This window comes from Poecile atricapillus, chromosome 6 (assembly GCF_030490865.1).
Source record: "Poecile atricapillus isolate bPoeAtr1 chromosome 6, bPoeAtr1.hap1, whole genome shotgun sequence".
Classification (NCBI taxonomy): Eukaryota; Metazoa; Chordata; class Aves; order Passeriformes; family Paridae; genus Poecile; species Poecile atricapillus.
The window spans coordinates 27,228,243-27,252,699 of NC_081254.1; the positions used below are offsets into that span (position 1 = coordinate 27,228,243).

Genomic DNA, 24,457 nt, shown 5'->3' on the forward strand with positions numbered 1-24,457 from the left:
TCTGTATACACTGGGGACTAATACTGCAGCATGCTGCAATGTTTTTAATGTTTTTCACTGATATTTAAAGGAAATTCTGTGAATCCTGCTGTCGCTTTTAACTTTGTCCATATATTGGGAAGATTTGATCCCAATAACTGTGTGATCACACTAACTCAGGCTCATTCTGGCATCCTTACCAATGACAGACAGCACTTTCTTCCTTGTGGGATCACCCTGAAACTGATGGTAGCGATTAAGGAGCAGACTGTTTCTCACTGTGAGTGGAATGATGAAAGCTCTGCCTGTGCTGCTTTATTTTGTTGTGTTGGTATCTTTTGGCCACAATTCAGAGTGTTGTGAATGGACTCGCTATCGATGTGGTGCTCTCGTTAACAAGCAGTGCCAGTCTCAGTTACCTACACAGTGGGTCATAATGTAGTTGTTTTGACATTTGCAGCACTGGCTGATCTTAGCTGAACTCCAGCACATTTATATGTTTGTCATTGCTTCACCTGCTGTATTTTTTGTGGGATTCACAAAAATGTATCAGAGCATCTGTATTTTTTATTATTATTATTTTTAATGTTTCTGCTGTTGATGCCCCAAGGATGAAAACGGCAAAAGAATGTGATAAAAATGTTTTCAGAACATTAGGGAATTCTGAATGTTGGCTGGCTCAGAGGGAATCTATTATTTACAATCTACTGTATCAAATTCAACTCCCACCAAATTAGAAACTGATTTTTGTCATTGTCCCTTTTTAATCTAACTCTTTGGTTAACTCAGGAGAAGCAGCACCATAAATCACGTGGACATCTATGGATTTTTTTTCCCCTGCCAGCCATTGCTAGGACTGAGTGTTCATCTCTTAGTGATTCTTATCAGCCAGGACACTAATAATAACATTTCTGTTCTGGGCTTGACTTTCCCTCTTCCAGGAGGAAAAGTATCTTTTTAATGTGCTTTGAAAAATGTTTTTAGGGAATAAATAACAATGCACGGGAAGATTTGACTTAGGGTGCTTGAGTTCCAGCTAGTGAGATTAAAGAAACTCCTTGTGCCTCTTTTTGTAATTGTCAAGGACCATGGATGGCATGGGGTCATGGTGTGAATAATGAATACTTTCTCACCTTTTTAAAATCAGAAATTCACCGTATGTGCAGTACTGTTTTTCTTTTGAAGATGGGGAGAAGGAGGTAAAGAATAGCAAGATTTCCCAGCAAACCGGGGGCAAATCAGGAAACTTAGTCTTTCATGTCTCTAATCAGCCAAATAAAACCTCCTTTTAATTTGCTTTCTGAAAGCATGAGGCTGCTGTGCCCTTGTTTATCCTTCAGCATTAAAACAGAACTCTGATTTTACTGGGTCTTGGGACCAGCTTTCTTTGCCACCACAAGAAAAGTTATAGTAGTCCTGATATTACAGACAAGGGACAGGCAGGATCACTCTCCCATGCCTGGGAAGATTGGTGTAGGGTCCCTGAGCATGGTCTATGTGGAAATACAAAGGAGACAAGTTGTTAAAAGGTGGAGACCTATATACCAGGTGTCCCAAGGTAGGTATAAACTGGTTTTGCTTTCCTTTACCATCTCTGTCTGACTGCAGCCTTTCAGCTAACTGACTGTCTTCTTTCTCTGTCTCTCTCTTTCTCCTCTCCCAGGTCAGTGACTGGTTTGGATAAAGAGCCTGACCTTGTGCACATGGAAGCACGGACAGCTGATGGACGTGAGTGCCTGCAGCCAATGCTAAAAGTTGGGCTTTGAGCCAAGAGTGGAGTGGGAATGAGAATTCACTTTACCCATTTTACCTCCCCATTTCCATTTTAATTGGTAGGGGAGATGTGGGTCGTAGGGTTTGATGTGATGTTCTTATCCTGAGCCCGTAGGGGAAAGTCATGGGCCACAGGCCTTGTGAATGTGGAGAGGGTGGACAGAAGCACAGTCTGCTGGGCTAAGAAGCCATCTATTCTGTTCCCTATTTAGCTGCTTCAGTATCATATGGTTTATATCAATCATAAAGAACTGGTCTTCCAGCACGGCACCATGGAACCTCTGTGCATTTCCAGAGGTGCTCAAAACAGCTAGGTGGTACCTGAGAATTTGAGAAATTACCTGCAGTCAGACTCACCCTCTAGCCAGAATGTCCCTATGCCTCTTTGTCTTGTAGTGAAAGTATTTTTTAGTTTTGCTCATAATATATGAAAAGGTGTTCCATACCAAAACATTACAGGCCTTGAAAAGATGCCTGTATCTGAAGCAGGAAATAGGAAAAAAAAAAAATTCTTAACCCCTCACTGAAATGAATCTAGTCTCATTTGCAGTGTAATGGATTTCTATGTAGTCAATCTCCAGCAAAGATAATGGTATTAGAAGTTGACTTACTCTCTCCAGTGTTTTAGATATTTCTCACAGGAACTGCAGCATAGTAATGCATCTTCTCCTTGTGTGGAACTTTACTCCAGTGTGAGGAAACAGGAGCAATGGGACAAGTGTCTCATTTTGGTGCTGGGACAGTATAGAAAAACAGCATAGAATTGAGGAGTTAGAGGACTTCTGGGAGAAAAGCCTCATTTTTGTTGATTGCAAACTTTTCTCTGTTTGAGTCAAATGCTGCGTAGGCCAGATGTGTGAACAAGCTCCTGTCTATCAGGATGGCTTCTCTGAGGTTGTGGATATTCTAGTATCACTCATTGGCCTCCCACTGCTATTTAGTGATGGCAGCTGAATAAATAACCAGGCAATAAAAGCTCAGGAGTGACAGCTGTTTGTTGAATATATGGAAAAAGCAAAATGGGCCAACAGGTAGGTGGACAAGGTAGGGAGGCATCTTCAGCGCCTTTGCTGCTGTGTGTACTGTCGCAGGTATGATGGGAGAAGTGGTCAAAAGCAAATTAAAAAACCCAAGCAAGCAAGCAAACAAACTGCTGATGGAGTCTGTTTTCAAACTAAGTTTAAACTTGCTCACGCAGCTATTTGAATATTGGATATGTCAAGGATGTAAATGTTTGAAAGATGTATCCTCAGTTTAAAGACAACTTTCTTCCTTTAGGTCTTGTTTGCTCAGGGGTTTGCTCTTTGTTCTTGTTTTAATGTATAAATTCAGCATTTTGAAATTGGCAGCTGATGGTGTTGAGGGTTTCACTGGAAGTCAGGCTTGGCCAGTAGTGTCAGCAAAGTCCCCCTGCAGTCTCCATCCCACATCTGTCAGGCCGTGCTGGCCCTGCTGGCGTCTACAAAATGACTCCCAGCCCAGCCCAGCACAAAAGAGCAGTGTTTTTTTCTTTTAGCAGTAATGGGACTCAAGAACCTATCTAATACCAGTTCAGACACTGGAGCCTAAAAGGTGCTCTGGAGCTGTGAACAGGTGGTGGGGCATGCTGGAGTCTCATTCATCCATAAATGAGACAGGGGTATCAATGAGCTTATGGATCTGGGAGCTGGCAGTCCTGTTCACCTCTCTGGTGTCTGTCCTTCAAGACATCATGCCACATGGTTTTGTCTGTCCATTAAAAATGGTTGTGTCTCTGAAAAACCCATCTGCCCCTGTGTCTAGTCTCCTTAAATACTGCAAGATGCTGATAATTCCAGTGCCTATCTTATCTCAAGCTGTTCCCATCTTTTGTAGCAGATGAAGTTTTTCACATTTTTTCGACATCTTGGCAGAGTCATTGTAGCAGAATAATAATCGAGGCTTGCATTTTTAAATTGTAAAAACATATAGGAGCCTTGGGCATTGTGCCTTATGCCAGGGTGTAGTAGGCAGCAGCAAGGACAGGGCTGGATGCAAGGGAACTATTATGATCACACTGACACAAGCACCCACCAGCATTCCTGGGAAGAATATATTGAACTTTCTGATGTTCAGTGAGCTAATCTTCACCCCACTCACAGATACAGTGCAATAAACAGGATTTGAATTATAGGAAGAAGAGAGAGAGAAAAGCTAGCCAGAAAGATAAAACAGAGTAACTAATTCCTGCAGAGTCTACACATCTTTTTTCTTTGGGGGGAAAAATATGATTGAGGCCAGTGAGTTTTTTCTCCTTCCCATGGAAACCTTCACGATGTTAGGATTTTAAATCTTGCTGACGCCAGGACCTGATTTAAGGTGAGCCAATATGCCAATGCAACTTGTCCCTATTAGCTGCTCTTTTCCCTGTTAGCCATGCTGGCCAGCCATCCCTGCTTTCGGCTGCCTTATTAATGCTGCCAGGAAGGAGCAGGACTTGCTGTCCTGTGTCACCTGCACACAGGTTGGCCCTTTGCAGCCTTCAGCACAGTGACACAACAGCTTTGACTCTTTCACTGGCTCCCTTCAGGGACCCACATTTTTGGGGAGAGCCTCTTGTGCTCCTGCTTCCTGCCAAAGCTGGCATGACTGGCAGGAAAAGATGAGACTTGGTAGCTTGGCTTATTTCACCAGTTTGTCCTTTCCAATTTCAAGAAATTGTTTCCGTTTTGTCACTTCAAAAAGGGTAAAAATACACTCCAGAATCTCAAGATGGAAGACTGTGTTAAATAGCAATGAGGAGGCGGCTCAAGCTCCTCAACTGGAAAATGGCTGTACATCTGTGAAAGCCATTCCCTAATCCTGAGTGAGGTGGGAAGGGTTTGTGCGGAGGCATGGATGCTGGGATTTGAGCGGCAGCAAGCCCTCCAGGCTGCTTGATGTCCATATTGCAACATTCACAGATGAGATGAGAAAGTGGCTGGACTTGCTTGTAAGCGTGAGGAGTTTTTAAGGCTGCCTGGGAAGTAGGGAGCTCTTCTCAACTCCTTTTGCAGTGGAACATCATAAAACTCCCGAAAGTAACAAAAAATGCAACCTGCTAAAAGAACCCTGAAAACCAAAACACCCAAACGCTTTAATTCTGGTGCTGGATAGGATAATATATAAATCATTAGTAATGGCCAGATAAAAACAACTTCCCTTAGGCAGTACACCTCCCAGTGAAAGGTAAGCAAGGCTTTGGAGGCATGGCTCAGTCTCATGTCACCTGCCCCTCTGGGTGAATCCCCTTTTACCTTATGGCTGTCCAAAAGTGGGGTGCAAAATTACCTCATTCTGGAGGAGAGGGAGATAATAGCTTGGAAGTTAGGCTGGCCTCTTCTCTCTAAATAGACTTTTGTTGAGAGATCCTGTACTTTCTAGGTGAGAAGATGTGCTCTGTGAATGGCACCCTTTAAGAAGCTTGAGCAGGGACTTGAGATTGTTTCTTGCTTTGAGTTGCACACAAATGGGACCTGAACTGGATGCTGCTATATTTTTTACCTGTTTTTTAAATGTATTTTAAAGGGAAATATTTTTTATTTTCTTTGGGGAAGCAGGAACAAAGCAAGACTTAACTTTATCTGGTATCCTAAAGCAAACAGGTTTAAAGATATTTTATTTGTGTCTGTGTTTGTTTTTTGTTTGTTTTTTTATAGGCCTGTATTGTAAAATATGTGAAAGTAAATAAAACGAGACTAAATGGAAAATGGGTAGTAAGCTACCGCCCTTCTCCACCACCATCTCCTTGTGAATATTAATCTGGTGCCATTCTTTGAGTATATTTGATTGCTGGTGTAACACACTCAAAATGACACATTTCCCAATAGACAGGAAGCTCGTTGTCATGTCAACACTCGTGATTTATCTGCATTTATTTGTGACAGGTTTTTATTCCTCTTCCCATTCTGTCACTCAACAGCAGCAAATTACCCCCTTTTTGGAAGGATATGAATATCCAGGCTACTGTGTGGGAGAGCGTACTGGAGGGAATGAGCTTCTAAAAATACAACTCCTGACCTCTCCTCCTTGTTCTGCCTAATTTTAGAGCTACCTCAAAGAGCAAGTCACTGCTGTTGATCTCTTTGGATAGCATGGCAGCACATAAGACCCACTTGTTTTCTGAGCAGTTGCTTTTATCCATTGCAAGGTTGTCTTAGGTTCCACATTGAGGAGCTAAATAGCAGCCCTGGGCCAAGTGTGTGTACGTCAGTTGATGAAGAACTTTAATTTGTGCCACCTGAAAGTCTCACCCCTCTCTCTGCTGCCGCTGCTGGAATTTTATGCTGGGAGAAAGCACAGCTCTGATACTCTGGTTATTGGCACCGTCTCTAGGTCAGGTGCTTTTCACCATACACTTTAATCACTGCCCAGTACTCTGAGTTGGCACCAGCAACATTTTCTGCTTCTTTAGCATCCTCAGTAGGATTACGATTTCATTACTGCACCAGACCTGTGTGGCTGCTCTGACTCAGCCCTTATTAACCTGGAATCCCTGGTGCATCAACCCAGAAGCAGGTCTGCAGCCTTCAGTCACTGGGTGGTTGGGCACAGACCTTTATTAGATTAAAGCTTGGCTGTAGTTTGTGACTTTTTTAGACAAAATATTTTACAAATTATTAGTCTAATTATTAATGCCTCTGACTTGCATTCTTTTTACAGTTTTAAGGATGTTGCTGGGACAAGGCTATAAAAGAGGAAGCTATCAGTCTGTGAATCTTGTTTGAAGGCAGCTGGCTGAATCTCAGGGGATTTCAATTGTGCCCCCCCGAGCTTTCCACTGCCCCACATTTTGCTGTCACTGGAAGGACACAGATCAAGGACAAGGCAGTTTTTTTGTGATGGAGAATCCTGTAAGCAGCTTTGCTGGGCTAGTGCCTGTCTTTTTAAACTTCTCTTTTATCATTTTGGGCTCAGTTTGACAAGGTCCATGTCAGAGTGTTCTGTTGTGAACTAAAATCACTGCACCAGGCTCACCCCAGCCCTTATAAACTTGCTATTTACTTCATTGGTCTGTCCTCACCCTTTGTAGAACAGCAAAGAAGCATTTGAATCTAGGAAGCCTGTAAAAGCGTCACAGTGCAAAAGATATGACCCTTTTATCACTCCAGCTGTCATCTTAGTAGTATTTTCATTTTCTTCCTAATTTGCAGTTTTCAGAAGAGCAGTTGAAGAGCAGAGATGGCATATTTAGATTACACACATCCAGAAACACAGTGCCTTCATTGTTCTGTTTCATGAGGCCTTTTCTTAGCCTGAGTGAAATAAAGCTTAATCCCCTATAACCCCTCTCAACTTGCTGGAGGTGAGCACGTCTCTTCTTGTTCTAACTTTCTGTGTATCTGCTTTTTCCTTCTGTTGACTTCATGTTCTTCTCCCAGTCCTGTTCCTCCTCTCAAGCAATTCCAAGGCCTGACAAAATCCCTTCAGTGTGATTAGATGTGTCTTCACATTTTGTCTCTAGACGGAAGCATTTGATGCTTCTTGCAGTGCATATAACTACTGTTAGGAATCTTCAGCTACTCATGCTATTTCCTGGCTGTGGCATTTTCATTCCTAGCCTGCATTTGCTATAAAGACTTGATTTTGGGAGATGCTTGTGATTTTCACAGAAAAATAAGTTAATAGCGTTGATTTGGGCTTTTTTTTTTTGTTTTTTCTTTTTGTGTTTTACTACCACAATTAAAACCAGCTAACAAGGCTAGAGTGTTTCATAGGGAAGAAAGGGTATGATTTCCAGAAGGGTATAGGAATTGGTGGATTATACCTGGGTGGCTTCTGCTCTATATGGTCTCTGCAACAGCTTTCTGATGCTTTATGGTTTGTACCCTCCATTTATGATTTGAACTTCAGTCTCCTGAAGGATGTCTGCACAACAGAGGAGGGAATGGCAAATGTCAAAGTGTGGTGAATTCCTAACCTCAGAGAGCAGTCACAGTGTCAAAGGCTGGAGACAGATTATGAAACAAATTTTGTTTTTATCTAGCTGGAGATAAAACCTTCTTTTGAGCTGCTGGTGGTGTTTACAGACAAGTAGCTGCTACCTGGGCATTTCTGACGTGTCCATATTCTCCTGTTGCAGACACCCACTATTTGACCTGTCGGATCCAGGAGTGCTCCGAGACCAAAAGGAGCGGGCCCTTTTCTCGCTCCATCGATGTCAGCTCCCTTGTTGTTCAGGATGAATACATCTTCATCCAGGTACGTTGGCTTCGTACGAATGGGATGTGAATTCTGCCTGCACAAGGTATTTTTTCTGTGCAAGGGAGGAGGCTTATTCTTAGGATAAGCACATGGGACTGCAGTTCTTAAGAGCTGGGAGTCGATCCCGTTGGCTCTGCAGTCTGGGATAGAGCACCTGAACTCTCTGCTCATCACTTGTCTTGAATCTTATATATTTTTAAAGTTAGTTCATTAAGGGTCCATGGATTTCACAACTTCCTATTTGTTTGGCTAATTGTAAAATACAAAGGAACTACAAATAAATTGGGGAGAACAGAGAAGAACAAAGGAAAGGTGTGAATGATTATTTTAACAACTGGAAAGGTTTATGCTGATTTGACAGTCAAGTAAAGCTAATAGAGTAAACCAAAATTTCTAGTAGGAGGTAAAATAGCAGAAAAATTGAGAAAAGGTGTTACAGGGCAACTTCAAAGTGAAAGATGGCTGTAAATTTGTCATTTGGTGATGATTTCAGAGATGAGGAGAAAGTGTCAGAAATCGAATGAGAAACTACGTGGTTTTGAGATTTTTTGAGAATACATGGGCTGCATGGAACAGGGCCATCTCTCTAAATTCCGTGTCTGTGGAAGCCTGAGAATGAGTAGTACAGTCTGGAAGAACACTTCCTGAAGATGTGCCATTTGGTTGAAAACTGAGAGCCAGGCTGCGGTGATTCCAGATTAATGTAATCCCAGATTCCTGAGACAGGAAGCTCAGGAGACAGAGATTACAGACATGGTGATGTTAACTGCTTGTCTCCAATGCTGAAACAAGAGGAACAAAGTGAGATGAAGATTGGATTCAGGTGGTATAAAAAAGACAGATGCTTCCCTTTTCGAATAAGGCTGTGTTACATTAAGCTTCTATTTTATTTCCTTAAGTGAGCATTTTTCTTGACTGTATCCAAATTATGAGAAAGTTTTGCTGTGTTTATTGTCAGACATTCTTATAAAAGGGAAGACTGATAAATCTGTGCTGGGATTAAGTGGAGGACTGGATTCCTATTGCCTGGGAGGACTGCAGTATGAAGACTGCATGCATTTGAGTAACATTGGCAGACTTCTTCTGAAAGTAGGAGTCTGCTGCTCTGGAGATGACCTACTGCAATGGGAGCCACAGCTCCCCTCAATCCCCCATGAAACCCAGTCTGCTACTGCTTCCTCTGGCCTCAGAGGAGATCCGTTGCTAGAAAACACTGAATTCAGTTTTCAAAATTTAGTAAATCATGATTTGACTAAAAGCAATGGCTTTCCAATCAATAAATGCTCTGCTCTCCAAGGAGTATTTTAGAGAGACTCTCTTAATGTGGTGGTTTATATCTGTGGCTAAGGGTGTTGTGGAACATCCAGTTCTTTAAGCATGAGGCCTTACAGACATTTCTCACTCCACAGCTCTCATCTGTGTTAAAACAAGGCCTCTCTGTATAGAATCTTGATCTCACAGTGAGGGCATGGGCCTGATGTGTGGGTTCCTCATCAGCAGTGAGCATCTCAGGCTATAAGCTGCTAAAAGCTTCAAGTTAAAAGATGTGTGTGTGTGTGTGTGTGTACAAACACATGCATGTATGTATAATACTCAAGTGCCTTGACTATTCTTAGCAAGGTTTTATTATAGCTTAATGGGTGTTTGAATTGAAAATCACATCCCCACACTTTAAAAAGCTGTTAAATATACACACAGAACATTGCTGCTGCTTTGGGCAGGAGTCTCTCCATTCCCTGTGTTTTGTATCACACTGACAGGGTTTCTGCCTGTCCAGCAGCCTGCTGTAAGTTGCTGCAGACACTGGGCAGGGATTGAGTCCATGCAGAGCTCGAGTGACACACGGGCACTTCAGATTCCCAGCACACTCTGAGCTGAGAGTGTGTTAAATCCACCGTGTCCAGGACATGGCCAATGGACTGTGCAGTGTTTGCTTGGTACACATGTAGGAGTGCTGATATGTCCTGGATGTATTAGTCTCACAAACTGTGTGGTGTTGCTGCCTGTTATGGGATGTGTCAGATTGACTGCTTGCAATGTCTCACGCATATTTTTCAGTCTGGATAATCTTGGACAGAAGTGTAAGAGCCAGGTCTTTAGAATTTTAAATATTTGACAGAGATGAATAAATAAATATCAAATTAAATGTTAAGAACCTTGTGAGTAATACCTGCATAAAGGATTGGTGCATGAGTTCTGATATGTGTGTTTTGGAACAAATCTGAATTAATGTATTGGAGTGGAGAGAGGAACTTGTTCCTTTTAACTTTTGTCATTAAATCAGTAGATTTTTAGTCTATATCTGTAGTCAGTGCTCCTCTAAAGTTAGAGAGATCAAAACCTTCAGGGGCAATTTATCTCTTATTTCACCTGTTTCAACATGAGATAGGTCTGTCTTTGAGTACGCCTTTCTCATTAATATTCGAAGGAACCTAAGTAAAGCTTAGTGAAAATCCTGAAATTTTTGACAGCTAAAATTAGGGAAGATGAATTCCAGCTATGGATGTCAATGTCTTAGATTATCTGCGTACAGTTATTTACTAGTGAATATCTGTTCTAACCAAGTTGATGAACAGGCCTGTACTGTAAGATTTGTGGGGAGCATTAACTTGTGTACCTGCAAACGTGATCCTGTGATCTCTAATGGATAGGGGAAAGAAGAGCACAGAAGATATTATAATGCCATTACAAATCAATGATTCCTGTTGTGCAGCACTTCTGAAAGGATCTTTCAGAATTACAGTATAAAGAAAGAAAATGAGAATGATCTTATGCTTGAAAATTTTATCTGTTGAAGAGAGTTTGAAGAGACTGGCACTGGTTACCAAGCAAAAGAGATAAATAAGATAGCCCACGAGAAAAGATGTAAAAGGTAATGTGGAGGAAAGAACTAGCTACTAAGAGAGAGTAGGAAGAATTATTATGTATAAAACAGTAGGTGATCATTCTGAATTTATTGACTAATTTTCTGTTTGATTGATCAGTAGTTATTTAAGGATGCCTAGCATGTCACTATGATTGGATTGGATAGTTTTGCACACATTGATGCATTAGGAGAAAATCTTACCGTCTCTTGCATGTATAAATTCATTCAGTTCACAGCATTGCTCTGGTGTAACCATATCATAATCTTCTTTCATGATTAATACTTAAAGTTCATATAACTTGCAAAAGAGGTCATTGGATTTGAGAGAAAACTTTGTAATATGCCTGGACTTATGTACTATAGCAAAAGGGAGCTAATTTGATGATCAACTTTGCCATTTATGTGGTGTTCAATTACACAGCCGTGCTCCAGTGAATACTTGTTACTGGAACAGTATCACTTCCCAAACTTAGGTGCAAACACAACCTGCAAATGCCTAAAAGATGTCATTTCCTGACAATTACCTAAGCTGCTATAGTATTCTCATCTGCAAAGCCTACACTATAAGACACAGGGATCAGAGATAGTCTTTTGGTATGAGTCTGGACTACTTATACTTTGGAGAATTTATATGTTTAAAAATAAATTACAGAGGGAGTTCTGGGAAAGGTATTTTTCAAGCAAATCTTGTATCAGGGTTTCTAATGGAATTGTTCAGGTTGATGAAAAGTGTTGAAGATTAAATAGGCTTTAATGAAAATGGCAATTATTTTTCAGGAAATTCTATTATTGACTGAGACAGTATTGCTTGGAGAAAACCTTTTTATTTTCCTATAAATAAACAAATAATATCAATGCTACTTTGTTCTTTAAAGAGAAGATCGGGAATGATCAGTGTGTTTCCTTGTCAACAGATCAATATTTTCAACTGAAAATGAAGGAGAGCATGAGCAAATGTCACCACTTATTTCAGGCAGTGAGGAGAGTCTGGGCCACAGCAGTCCCTGTATAGCATTGCTTGTTTGTGGGGGTCTGAGGAGTCCTGAGGGGCGTGGATAGGGCAGTGCATTCCCTGGGAATCAGCTTTGCTCTGGGACAGTGCTTTTTGCAGAGAGCAGCATTCTTGTGGGCAGACCTACAGCTGCTACAGAGAGCTAAGTATTGCTAAGTTAAAGGTGCTGTTCCTGGTTGCACAAAGGTTATGTGCAAGCATCTCAGGTGCAGGGGCTCAGTGGTTCTTCTGGGTGGCTGGACTCCCACCTTGGATGAGCCTGGCTGCTGGTGGAGAGGGATGACATTCCCAGTGCTGACCCCAGTGAGCAGTGTGTCTTCACACAGAAGCCTGGGTATCAGGAGATGGACTGAAACAGTGATGGAACTCTTCAGAATGTGTGACATGACAACTTCTGGCACTGTACTGCTGTAGTGCTGGTGACCTAAGGATGTCAGTGGGACAAAATTTACAGGGAGACAGTATTTTTTTATGAGCTGGAACAGATAGAGTCACAAAAGGGACAGATAAGATTTTGGGCATATTCACAAGATCCTAAGGGACTTGAGGAAGGACTTTGTCTCGCAAAATTGTTTCTTCTTCTTTTTTCCCCAGCTGTAGATCTAGGTCTCATAAATATGTTTCCATCCCCCTATTCATCTTGCTGTGCTGTGTAAACCCTTCTGCGTGTGGCTTTCCCCCCAGAGCTCAAACCAGTCTAGTCTGGCATGCAGTTATCGCTGTCCTCATTCCTCTCCTATGCTTTTGTCTCTGTCAGCACTTGGACACCCTCAGGGTTACTTTGGCCTTTTTGATTTGAGCTGGCTGTAAGTCAGTGCAGAGGTGTGTGGATGGATGATCAATACCTGTCTTGGTTGTTTTTTATGTCTTTATTTTTCCCCAGGATGCTGCAGACTCTGCTATCCCAGCAGAGAGGAGCTGAAGTTGATCTGAATTGTAGCTCAGACATTCAGTGCTTTCCATAGCAGTGACAACACCACTGGGTATAGAAGACTCCTCAGACCTAGCAGCTGATACCTGGTTTGAGTTTGGGGTGATACAGGCCCAGCAAGTGCCTTTGGAGATGAACCCTCTCAGATCTCTCTTTGGTGATCTCATAAGGACAAGGAATACTCCCTGCAATCTTTGATTGAAAAGGATTGGCTTTTTGCTTCAGATCCCAGTCCATTTCCACTTTAAAAGGGAGGTGCTTTGCACCACTAATCAGAGAGACATGCTGACAGGCAGTACCTTATCACTTTCCAAGGCCTTTAAAGAGTGCAAACATGGGTACCACTTCCCCTTTTCATCCCATAGCATAATTTATCAAGGTCTTTAGCTGCAGGCTGAAACTCAAGAGTGTCTTGTCTGTCATTGGCTTCTGCTTCTACTCCTTCTGGGAAGCTTTCTTGTCTTCTTTCTATGCCATTTCATTTGTAATTTGGTCTCCTGGGAACCCTAGGAGCTGCATATCTTTCTCTTGAGTCCATATTCCTTCAGATTGTTCTGGGACATATGATGATCCCATGATCAAAAAGCTAAGTTGCTCTCTTTGTGGCCCTTTGTTTTGAGGTTGATGTGATGAAGGAAGAGTGTGAAGGCAGCTGGGAAGAGAGACAGAGTCTTGGTTTATAATCCTCCTGAATGTGATGGGGTCTGTGGTGTTGTCATTTAGGAGCAGGGGATGGTGGTTGCAGCAGTGTAGAAGCAGCAGCAGTTTTTGAAGGAATTATCTATGGAAAGGGAAAGGTTTAAGTGAAAATGCTCATCTGTGATACTGATCTTTTATCTGGCTCTTCACCTTCTGAAGTAATTTTGAACTTGGAAGACTTTTGCCTAATTCAGGGAGTTGCACAGGAGGGCAGCATCTCAGCCTGCTTACTGGCCCAAGTGAGGAGCAAACACAGAATTTCTCCAGAGGTTGTTGTGTGGTGCAGCTGAGTGGGAGTCTTACAGTGCACATCTGAATAACTCCTCTGGCTCAGAGGAGCAAACACTTCTGCCAAAATCTATTGAACCATTTCAGTCTTCTTTTGCATCAGAAAAGTTTCCTTAAAACATATGCAGATGTCAGTATTCACCCACAATCACTGAGAACTTCTTACAAAACCTGTGGATAATATTTCCTGTTTTGGACACCTGGTGTCTCATCAGAGTGTGTCCAAAAATTTCAGCTGAAGTAATTTGTTGCAAAATGGCATTTATAGACTTTTTTTTTTTAATCTAAATCAAAATCTGGATTTATCAGGGTGATTATATTTATAATAACCATTTTTCCCCAGCCTCAGCAGAAAGAAAAATACTTATTATTTATGATATTAGAATTCAAGTGGGGGGGACATTTCTCTTTGAGGCGTTATAGAGGGGGAAAAATTTCCTGATTCTAGAAGCTACATATATCTAAGCCCAGCGCAGAGAAGTAGTTTAATATTATTACCGGTTGTAACTATGCTTGTTTAGGAACACTTGAAAGTGCTTAATGTTTAGTAGGACATGAGTGTATGCTTCAAGTTTATTGAGTATTTAAGAATAGGCTAAATGAGCATATTTGCTGAATTGAAGTCATTTATCAGGTGAATAGACTTCAACCAGCAGCCACAGCTGAGTTTGTGCTAATTCATAGGGATTCCTCTGTTATCAAGTTATCAATTTAAAAACTTAAATAAGTGGAAAATTTCCTCAGGAATAAAGAAGTAGTTTTGTTGTTTTGGTTTTGGTTTTTTAATTTTTTTGTTTTGTTTTGTTTTTTGGGTTTTTTTGGTATGTGTTTTGGGGTTTTTTTTAATTTTTTTTATTAATGTGAGACTTCTCAGCAGTGAAACAGGATAGAGGGGAGAAATAAAATTTTCATTTCCCAGTATAGAGCCTTCTCTTTATTTTCACAGAAACTAAATACACCATGTTCAAATATAAATTTCTTTCCTCCATTTTTTCCTCCATTAACTAGGAGCCAAAGGTCTTAACAGAAATCAATCTATGCAATTTATTTTTAACTTCACCCTGCTTAGCTACGATTGATTTTTATCTTTGCGATCGATGGTAGAGAAAACAGTTTGGTGGGACAATGGAGCACTCTCCAGCTTGTAGGGGTTGGTCTTTGAGTCTTTTATTGAAGGAATCATTAAAAGCTTATTATGAAACTAATAGGATGAAGACGTTTAAATGATGAACACGATTACACCTGTTTTACTGGTGAATAATGCCTGCTACAGCTGATCTGCTCTCACTCCTATTTAAAATGCTGGACAGCACTCCAGTAGGGGAAATTAATCCATACAGATGAAAGAAAATGCATCCCACGTGCTAGTTAAAAGCTCTTCTTAAAGCAGAACAGGCAGTAAGTAGTTAGCTACTTTCCTATTCACTGCTGGGTGCTTTTCATCCTTTTCTAGCACAGTTTCATCTTTTCTGTGCCAAATATCACATTTGGAACTTGAGCCTAAACATCTCTTGATAAAAAAATTATTAACATTTTCATTTTTTTATTTAATTTTTTATTGATTTTCTTTCTAGGGCTTTTTGTGCTGTGCTTTCTTTCATCACCCTCTCCCCTCCCCTCACGTTGTCTGATTGATCAGCTGAAGATGTAAAGTATTGCCTTGGCAAACTCATATGTTTCCTCTGAAATCAAAAGAAGATTTAATGTGTACAATTATGCTCTTCTCATAAGTTGACTTCTGTGTGGGTAATGTGCACCTGCAGCTCTGATGGGGCTTGTGTTTTGGTGTAACTGCACATTTTCTGCAGGATTTGCTTTTAAAACAAATGAAATACTTTCACTCAAGATTACTCTGTGCTTTAGCTGTGTCATCTTTGTGCTGAGGAGAGAGGGAGCTGAACAGGGACTGGGCCAGTATAATAAATGCTCCTTTGTCATAGCAAATTTTCACTGCGGGGTTGATGCTGTAAAGACTGTCATGTTTTCCAAGGCTGCTGAATTTACCAGGCAACTTTAGGGTTTTTCATGCACAGAAACTCCACACTCAGGTAACTGCATATTGTTCAGTGACCCTGCAGAAGGCATGATAGTAATGAAAACCACAGAGAGATAATTCAGACTGGATGGTACCTATCATGATGGGCTATATGCTGGGGCAGTGGAGAACCTCACTACACAGAAATATATGGAAGATTGCTTTTTCCTTGATTACTCCTGGTGAGTAATCAAGAGGGAAGAACATTACATTAGGTTCATGTTCTTCCTCATCTTCTGAACCTCTTGTGACTGGAATTGTGGTTAGGCTTGGGAGAGGAGCCACAACTTTTCAATCCTCATACTCACAAAGCTGTGCAAGGCCTAGGCAGGGCTGTCTCTGAAGAACCCCAAAATCCCTTGGTAAGGGTGTCAGTGGAGCAGCCTGCCTGCTGAACTTTCATGACTCTTCTGTGCTTTAATCCACTATTTAATTTGGGCAATTTTATGCTCACAAGAAGAAATGGAACCTAAATTTAAAGCAATGAGGAGGGATGCCAGGGCTCCCTATGGAGTTTGAGAACATAGATCCAGGATGCTGCTACAACACTGATAGAGTGTTTCTGAACTTTTGAGTCCTCCAGCTCATTTGATGTTACTGTGAGGAGGGGAACTCTACAAGCAGAGCAATCACCTTGGAAAATGAGTGAGGTGTTCATCGAAAATAACCTCAACTATATGCTATTAGGAACTTACTATCAACAAGAAATGTAAAATTTGGTTTTGTGAGCTTTTTGCTCACTTTCCTGCAAGTTCTTTGAGCATCAGGCGGCAGATGGGGTCCCCCTTAGCCCAGGGGCATTTCTGAGATTTAGTAATTTCATGTGTGTTCCATCAATATCTGCCTTACACTGGAAATCATGAGTCCCAGCATCAGCCAGCCAGGAAGATGATAAAGAAGCCTGATACACAGTGATCTACAGTTCCTCACATCATCTAAGACTTCTTTGTATTCTGGGACCTCTTAACTCATTCTACTTGCCTTCCGAACTCTTTTAGATAGCACAGGTGTTTTTGCCTCAGATGAACTTCAATCTGAAAAAAAAAAAAAAAAAGCAAAGCCACAAAGCTTGCTCTTAAATAATCATATTCAATCATAAACATCAGAAATGGCTTTGTGCATTCCTAGACATGTCACAGGAATTATGGAGATCAGTAGATTCCATGACAAATTTTATGTAATTTTCTGCAGTCTTGTGAACATATTTGTTTTCTTCTATGTTTGATGCACTCTGTCTCATTATGGGTCAGGAGGGGAAATGAGCCAACATATCCAGACTCTCAGGGATTTCAAAGAGAAATTTCTCATGTTTCTCTTCTTACGTGCCAGCTGATATAAGTAAGATGAGACTTGTGACTTGAATGTGGAAATGTTAAAGAAAAGGAGTAGCTCATGAGTGGAGGGAGGAAGAAGGAACACAAGTTAGGTAAGACAGATGTGTTTAATGACAAACACATTTGTCTATAGGAATCATTTCCACTGGCCAGGAGCCCAATTAAACACATAATGTAGAAATCCAGAAAAACAGATTAATGATCCAGTCATTAGCGATGGAGGAAGAAAAAGACAAACCCAGCTAATTCTGTACTGAGCATGACAGATGAGCTCACAGCAAATAATTGGGTGGCATTCATCAAATGTGAACTAAAAGGAGGCATTGGAGGGCAAAATGCTGCCATAATCTCTAGGATTTACAGTGTTGGAGCATTTGCTCATAGGAAAAGGAAAAGTTCATCAAAATAAATTGAGTTGGGCCTTCCAAAATTCATTCTGTACTATGGTGCTTGCCAAAACTTTATTGGAGGCTTGATCATTTTTTTGGAACTGTTATAACTGTGCATGTAAATCATACAAAGATGAGATCCTGGCTGGGAAAAGCTTACATAACTCCTGCCAACAGACTTGTGGGTGGTTTCATATTAACTGGCTCAGGAAGACCACAAACCTCAAAGATTTCTATTTCTAAACCCTTGTCAAGGTGACCTAGTTCAGGTGGAAGCCTTAGTGAGAGTTTAACTGTTGTATACTAAACTTTAACAGTGTTTTAATCCTAATTTTCTGCATTTAGAAAACAGACAAACAATAAATACAAACAAACCCCCTCCAGGTACCAGTTTTCAGTGGGCTAAAGACAAAAAGCTGGTGTAAAACCTTTTGAGTGTGGCAGACTTGTGGTAGATCCTGTTGTGGCACAGAAAGTAGAGTTTGACCACCCCTTGATATTTTTGCCATTCTGTATTCATTGGATTAACTGGAAGATTGCTGGACTATTCCCAATCTTAACTGGTCATCACAGCATTTAAAAAGTATGTAAATATTCATATATTAACACAGGGTCCCTACCAAGTTAGTCACTGAACATGTTCAGTTCATGTGAGAATTGAAAATTGGGGTTTTCCAATGGAGGCAATAAATATTAAAAGAGAAGAGGGGATATTTACATATTCCCTGTGCTATTTAGACAATATGACCTTGAAGTGTGGCATCCTTTGAGCAATGCTTGTAGAGCTGAGAGAGATAAAATAACTGCAAACATGAATTTTTGCCTTTGAGCTGGACTCAGTATAAATCAACTGCACAGTCTGTTCTCTCCTGTGAAAATTTTATTTTGATGTGGAAGTATTTGGTGGGAAGTATATCTTTCAGAAGTAGCACTCACTGACCTTATTCATCCTGCATAAGAGAAGGATGTGGAGAGACATTAGGGCACCTTCCAGTACCTAAAGTGGCTTTAAGAGAGCTGGAGAGGGACTTTGGACAAGAGCATGGAGTGTCAGGACAAGGAGGAATGGCTTTGAACTGAAAAAGAGTAGAGTTAGATTAGATACAAGAACTGGATGATCTTTAAGGTCCCAACCCAGACCATTGTGTGATTCTGTGATCCTCACAGCTCAGAGCAGGACCCTGAAATGCTCACTGCTGTGCCAGTCCATGATGCACTTTCCATGAATTGAGAGTGCAGTGACCGCTGTTTTCTTTTCTGTCTGTCTCTCCTACTGGCTTGTTCTTGGTCGGTAGACCAGTTGCTTTAGATTTTCATGTTTGTGTTTACCCTTGGCTTTAGCTACATGTTATCTGTAGAGAGTTTATTTGCTGTGATATAGGTCATTCTTATGACCTTATTCCATGTGTGCTATAATAGTGGCTATTTTTTTTTTTTTCTCTTGAGGGTGCTAAGTACAGTTATGATGACATTACAAATAAAAATGGGAAAAAATCTGAAGGGAAAGTCTTAGTGTAGAAGCTGGTCCTATGTCTAAAACTTCCTTTCTTTCCAGTTTTTCAAACTGTCACTGGAAAAGCCTTGAGTTGATTAGATATCAAATTCCATGACCAATAATAGCGTGTCCTTTGAATGACAGCTTCTCCTGGGAAGAAAGCTGCTATCTAGAGGTGATATCATTGCTGAGAATACAATTGATGCTGTAGCAATATTCTATGTAAGCTCATTCTCAAATATCACTGTCAGATAAAGGAAGTATATCTAGGAGGGAATCTAGGACTTTTCTCTTAGCTTTATTGGAAACTTAAGAAGCCAACAAGTGATATTCCATACAGTAGACAAGTGCTTTGTGCATTGTTTTATCTTAAGACCTGCAAGACTGCCAAACCAGCAGAATGTAGGAAATTCACTGATGTAAGCCTTGTTTTAGCCAGGTCTGAGATAGTGCCAGAAAGAACACCTACAGCAAGAGTAAGTGACTCTTGACAGGTTTTAGATCCCATATTTTACAAATTATCTGTGCTAGAGCTCATTGATGCATGGCGTTTTTGCATAGGCTTTAGTTCATTCAGTCCATAAAACTGCAAATTTAGGTGTCTGTCTGTCGCTACAGTTCCCCCCACGCACATTCATTTTCAGAGTGTTTCATTTCAGAGAAACCAGTTTCAAACCGAGTGACAAAGGGCATCTAAGAGCTTAGCTCCAGCTTTCCAAGAGTGCATTTACATGGTGCTAGTGTGGATCTCTGCTGTTAGTCGCTGTAAAAGGTTGTTGGAAGACAATCCTGGCCTCAAGGGACTTACAGTGCAGACAAGGCTGAGAAGCAGCAGAGGAAAGAGGGATTATCTCCTGCTTACATGGGAAGAACAGAAGCACAGAGACTTTAAGTTACTTGCCCAAGGTAATTGAGCTGGACCATGTGATGAAACCAGATCCTTCTTTTCCTCCCACTCAGCACTTTTTTTCCCTGAGATGGTAAAATCACACTGGATTTGAATCATAAGAGGCAAAATTGAAAGTTCAATAGCACAACTTAAATGAATAAATCTCTATCCCTGTCAAGTTTGTGATTTCTTTGGAGTTACCCAGATGCCTTTAAGGACAGCTGTGCCTGTCATAGAAAAGATACCTGAAGGAAAGTCTAGAGATGTCATCACAGAATGTCTCAGAATGGTCATCACTCATTTTCTTTGGTATTTCCACAGGTGACAACTGGTGGAAGAGCAACTTACTATGTGTCATACAGACGGGAGCCTTTTGCACAGATTAAATTACCCAAATACTCCCTTCCTAAGGTGAGTCCCCCATTTGTGAACATAGACATGTAATATCTTGGGAAGCCAAATATGTGAGGTTCCATAAGGAGGAGTGCCAGGTCCTTCACTTGGATCACAGCTACACCACACAGTGCTACAGGCTGGGGACAGAATGGCTGGAAAGTGGCTTAGTGGAAAAGGACCTGGGGGTGTTGGTTGACAGCAGCCAAGCATGAGCCAGTAGTTCCTGAGGTGGCTAAGAAGGCAGATGGTATCTTTGTATCAAAAACATTGTTACCACCAAGACTAGGAAAATGATCTGTTAAAATACAGATTTGTTGGTGGCCCTGATGCAGAATTGGTGCATCCTATAAAATCAAGGGTACTTTTGTAATTTGAAAATCAGAAGTACTTTAAGGCTAGGTGTCATGGAAAAGTCTTTGAGCCACGTAAAGGAGTCTTGTTTATGCTGCCCTTAGTCACTAGAATATTTTTGCTGTACAGTAATAACTATCTGTCATGTGCAGATTAATGAACTCTGCTGGAGTTGTACGTATGTGAGGTTGGCACCAGGGTAATGCAATATTTCCCCTGCAACTGGTAAAAACAGATTGAAGTCGTTGGGCATTTTGCTTTATTTTCACACTGTTGGAATAGGTATAATACCTCCTTAATCTTTAAGGAATTATAGCTACTGGGCAAGAACAAACTTCCTGATTTAGTCTTCCTTCATTGAGGGAAATGGCAAATCTCCCACTGACTGTACTCACTGGGACAGAATTAGGCCCTCAAATGTTTTTTCTCCCCATCTCATGCTGATAGGATATGTTAGGTCTATTAGAAATAGCCCCGTTTAATCAATCCCAGCTTTTCATCTAGATACCTCACACAAAAGATTAAGATGCCTCCTAGGCAGGATGAGGATATTGAACTGATTTTCCTCCAGATATTTTTTCCTGAAATCAGGTCACTCCATCCTTTGGGAGACTTCCAGAATTATGATTTCTTGATTCAGAAACAGTGCAAGGAATTAATCAAGGCCTCTTGGCACTCTATAGAAAGTTTAAATAGATACAAATAGATAAATGGAGTCTCATATAACCACAGTTATTTGGCTTCTAGCTGAACCTGTGTCAGTTTGTTCAACTATGGTAGCAAGGATGAAGTGCTTCTATACTCATCATCACCCTGAAAGTAATTTCCATGAACCTGTTTTAAAATAGTACCGAGAAAATGCGCTGTCACATCTCTTTGATATTAAAACTAAATGGGGAAACCCTTGCTAGACTTTTTGTATCTTGGTCAGCAGCAGAAATCCAATGAAGGTGAGTGGGTGGGTTTGACAGCCCATATATCGTGGGATAGTTGAGCTCAGATAAACTCTCAATAGGAAAATGTGTTATTAAAAATCACTATCAGCAGTAGCTCAAACTGATACCTATACTTCACCTTCAAATATATGCGAACTCCCAAGGTTTTTTGAAACCATCCCTTGCCAGTTGGAAGCACAAGCCCATTATTTCATGAATGAAAATTATCACTGCTTTTAGCCTGGTGCCATATGATGCTTAGTGACTATGAAGACTCCAGGCTGCAAGGCTGTGAATCTTCCATGAGTAATAAAACTGACTTCCAAATTTATAAATAAAAAATGAAACTGGATGAAATTCCTTGAAGGTACCAAAAATGAAGAAAGCAAAAACCTTTCGCCCAGCTGGTGATTATTTTAAAAGTGAAATGCAGAAAAGTCACAATGCTGATAATTTATTGGCTTGCTCTAACAGAAAGTTGTTAAACATACCTATAATTCATGCTCCATCTCCATTCTTTCATAATTCATGGTAATTACTACATGTCCCGAAGGGCAAAGAAATACAGAGATCCTCAGTAACAGGCCTTTTGTCTTCTTTTAACAGGACATGCATATTATCAGCACAGATGAGAATCAGGTCTTTGCAGCTGTTCAAGAGTGGAACCAGAATGATACCTATAACCTGTACATCTCGGACACCCGAGGGGTCTACTTCACCCTGGCCTTGGAAAACGTCAAGAGCAGCCGAGGGCTCGAGGGGAATATCGTCATTGACCTTTATGAGGTATGTAGTAAAGGTCGCCCTACAAAGAGCAGCAACAGCCTGCTAGTTTGAGCAAGTGTAAATCTCTTACCAACCTCCTAGGATTTTAATTTGTTTTGGGGTAAGCCCTGAGGCATTTCCTGGATTTGTTGCTGAGCTGACTCATGTGGGAATAGCTGCAGTTATTCTGCTATAGGTGCAACGCCTGGTTGGGTTCAAGTCAATGACTGGTTAGCAATGTGTCATTTCCAAAAGGGAAAACCAGTTTCCTTCTCATCCTAATGTGGATATCCATAGAAAGACTAAATACACCTTTTTTTTCCCCTTGGGTATCTAGAGACACCTGCTCACAGGCAGGGAATCTGGACTGCACCTGCAAGAGCACTGAACAGTTTGTGAACTATAACCAAAAATTTGTAGGTGCCCCTTGCCCAGAGATGACAGATGAAGAAATTCTACCCCAAACAAACACTCTCATGCTTCATCCAGGCCTGTCAGCCTTGGCCAACAGCAGTGCATTCAGAGCAGTTCCAGTTCCTGGTTTCTTCAGAGCATTCTGGTTTTGGTGTGTCATTACTTGTTGGATGGAAGATCTGCTGAGATCCAGGGCTCAGTGCTTTGCCAGCAGCACTAATCAACAAACTAATCAGTAATACTAATAGAAATGGCTGCAAGTTGATTTCTACTGTTACATGGTGAAATGTTCTTGCAGCTGCATGCAGAAGTTAGGAATATACTTTTTTTTTTTTTTATTTCAGCCAGAACAATGCTCATTTAACAATATAATCAATTTGTTTATAAAAATCCAGGTTGTTGAGGTCAATAAGGGAAAATTCACAAATAGCACATTGATTTGTATGAAGGACAGGGTTTATGGGTTTTTTTTTCACCTGGTGAAGTATATCTTCCTGTCTCTGAAAAAGTATAGTTCTTTGCTGTGATCAACCAGCAAAAATTAACATGCATTGTCTCATTCCTGGGCAAGCCTGTTTACTCCCCAGTGGTATATCACAGGCTTTTCATTATTAAATGTGGATAGATTTTTACAGTCATTTAAAGAGTAATATCACTCCAGGAGCTTCAGAGTAGGAGGATTTGCATCCTGACAGTTCCCAGGAAGTTGCAGATTTGCAGCAAATTTCTTCTTCCTGTCTCACTTTCACAGCTGTGCAACAGAGACCAGACTCAACATGAAATCTTGGGGATGTTTTGACAGGACCATATTCTGCTGGAAGGGGTTCTGCTGACAAAAGTCATAATATTTGAAACAACTGGCTTGATTTGTCAGAATTTGGATGTGGAAGGAAACTGAAGAAATCAAGTTTTCAAACATTAGTGTTACATCATGCTCAGGATTCACATCTTTTGTGCTGATTTTTTTTTTTTTTCTGGTACACAAAAGGATCCCACACTGCTTCTGATGTGATCTTCTGTTTTCCCTTGTTTTGACAATCTGTGGAGGCAGTGGGGCAGACCCCATGCTCAAGCTCACAGAGCTCAAGTAAGACCTGGTGCATGCTGTACCTTCAAGCCCATCATCAACCTATCTGCAAGAACTCAATGAAATCCTAAAGTAGGCTGTTTCCCAGGGATTTGCTCTGTGGCCATCGTTGTCTTTTTCTTCCAAAGAGAGAAAGCACACAAGACCTTTCATCTTTGCAACCATCACCAAGATAAACCTTTAGTGCCATTTGGTGTTCTAAGATTAGATTGAGATGCCTTTATTGCATTTACAGAGACCTTCCACTCCTGAGAGTGCTCAGATGGACATTGCTTTTGGCCTGTTCTTCCGATGTATTTTTTTCACCTCTCTCCCTTTTTCCTAGGTAGCAGGGATCAAAGGCATATTCCTGGCTAACAGGAAGGTAGATGACCAGATCAAGACTTTCATTACCTACAACAAGGGCAGAGACTGGCGTTTGCTACAGGCACCAGACACTGATCTAAGAGGGGATCCTGTACTTTGCCAGCTGGTGAGTGGCAGATCTTTTCTAAGGCACAATTGACTCCTTCAGAGCTGCTTATTGTAGTCACTAGGTTAACAAAGCTCTTCCTGGGTTTTTTGTCTTGACCTTATGTGCGTTAAATGAATTCAGTAAATTTCTTTGTCTATAGCTTT

General features: G+C 40.9%; 1 protein-coding gene across 1 annotated transcript in view; it reads left to right on the forward strand.

Moving 5' to 3' along the window:
• The window catches only part of SORCS3 (sortilin related VPS10 domain containing receptor 3), a 268,680-nt gene that overhangs the window by 189,135 nt on the left and 55,088 nt on the right, over positions 1-24,457 (forward strand). The window contains exons 6-10 of the mRNA XM_058841941.1: positions 1,643-1,707; positions 7,832-7,950; positions 20,213-20,302; positions 22,180-22,359; positions 24,165-24,311. Of these exons, the coding sequence (XP_058697924.1) occupies positions 1,643-1,707; positions 7,832-7,950; positions 20,213-20,302; positions 22,180-22,359; positions 24,165-24,311 (601 nt within the window). The remainder of the gene's footprint in view (positions 1-1,642; positions 1,708-7,831; positions 7,951-20,212; positions 20,303-22,179; positions 22,360-24,164; positions 24,312-24,457) is intronic.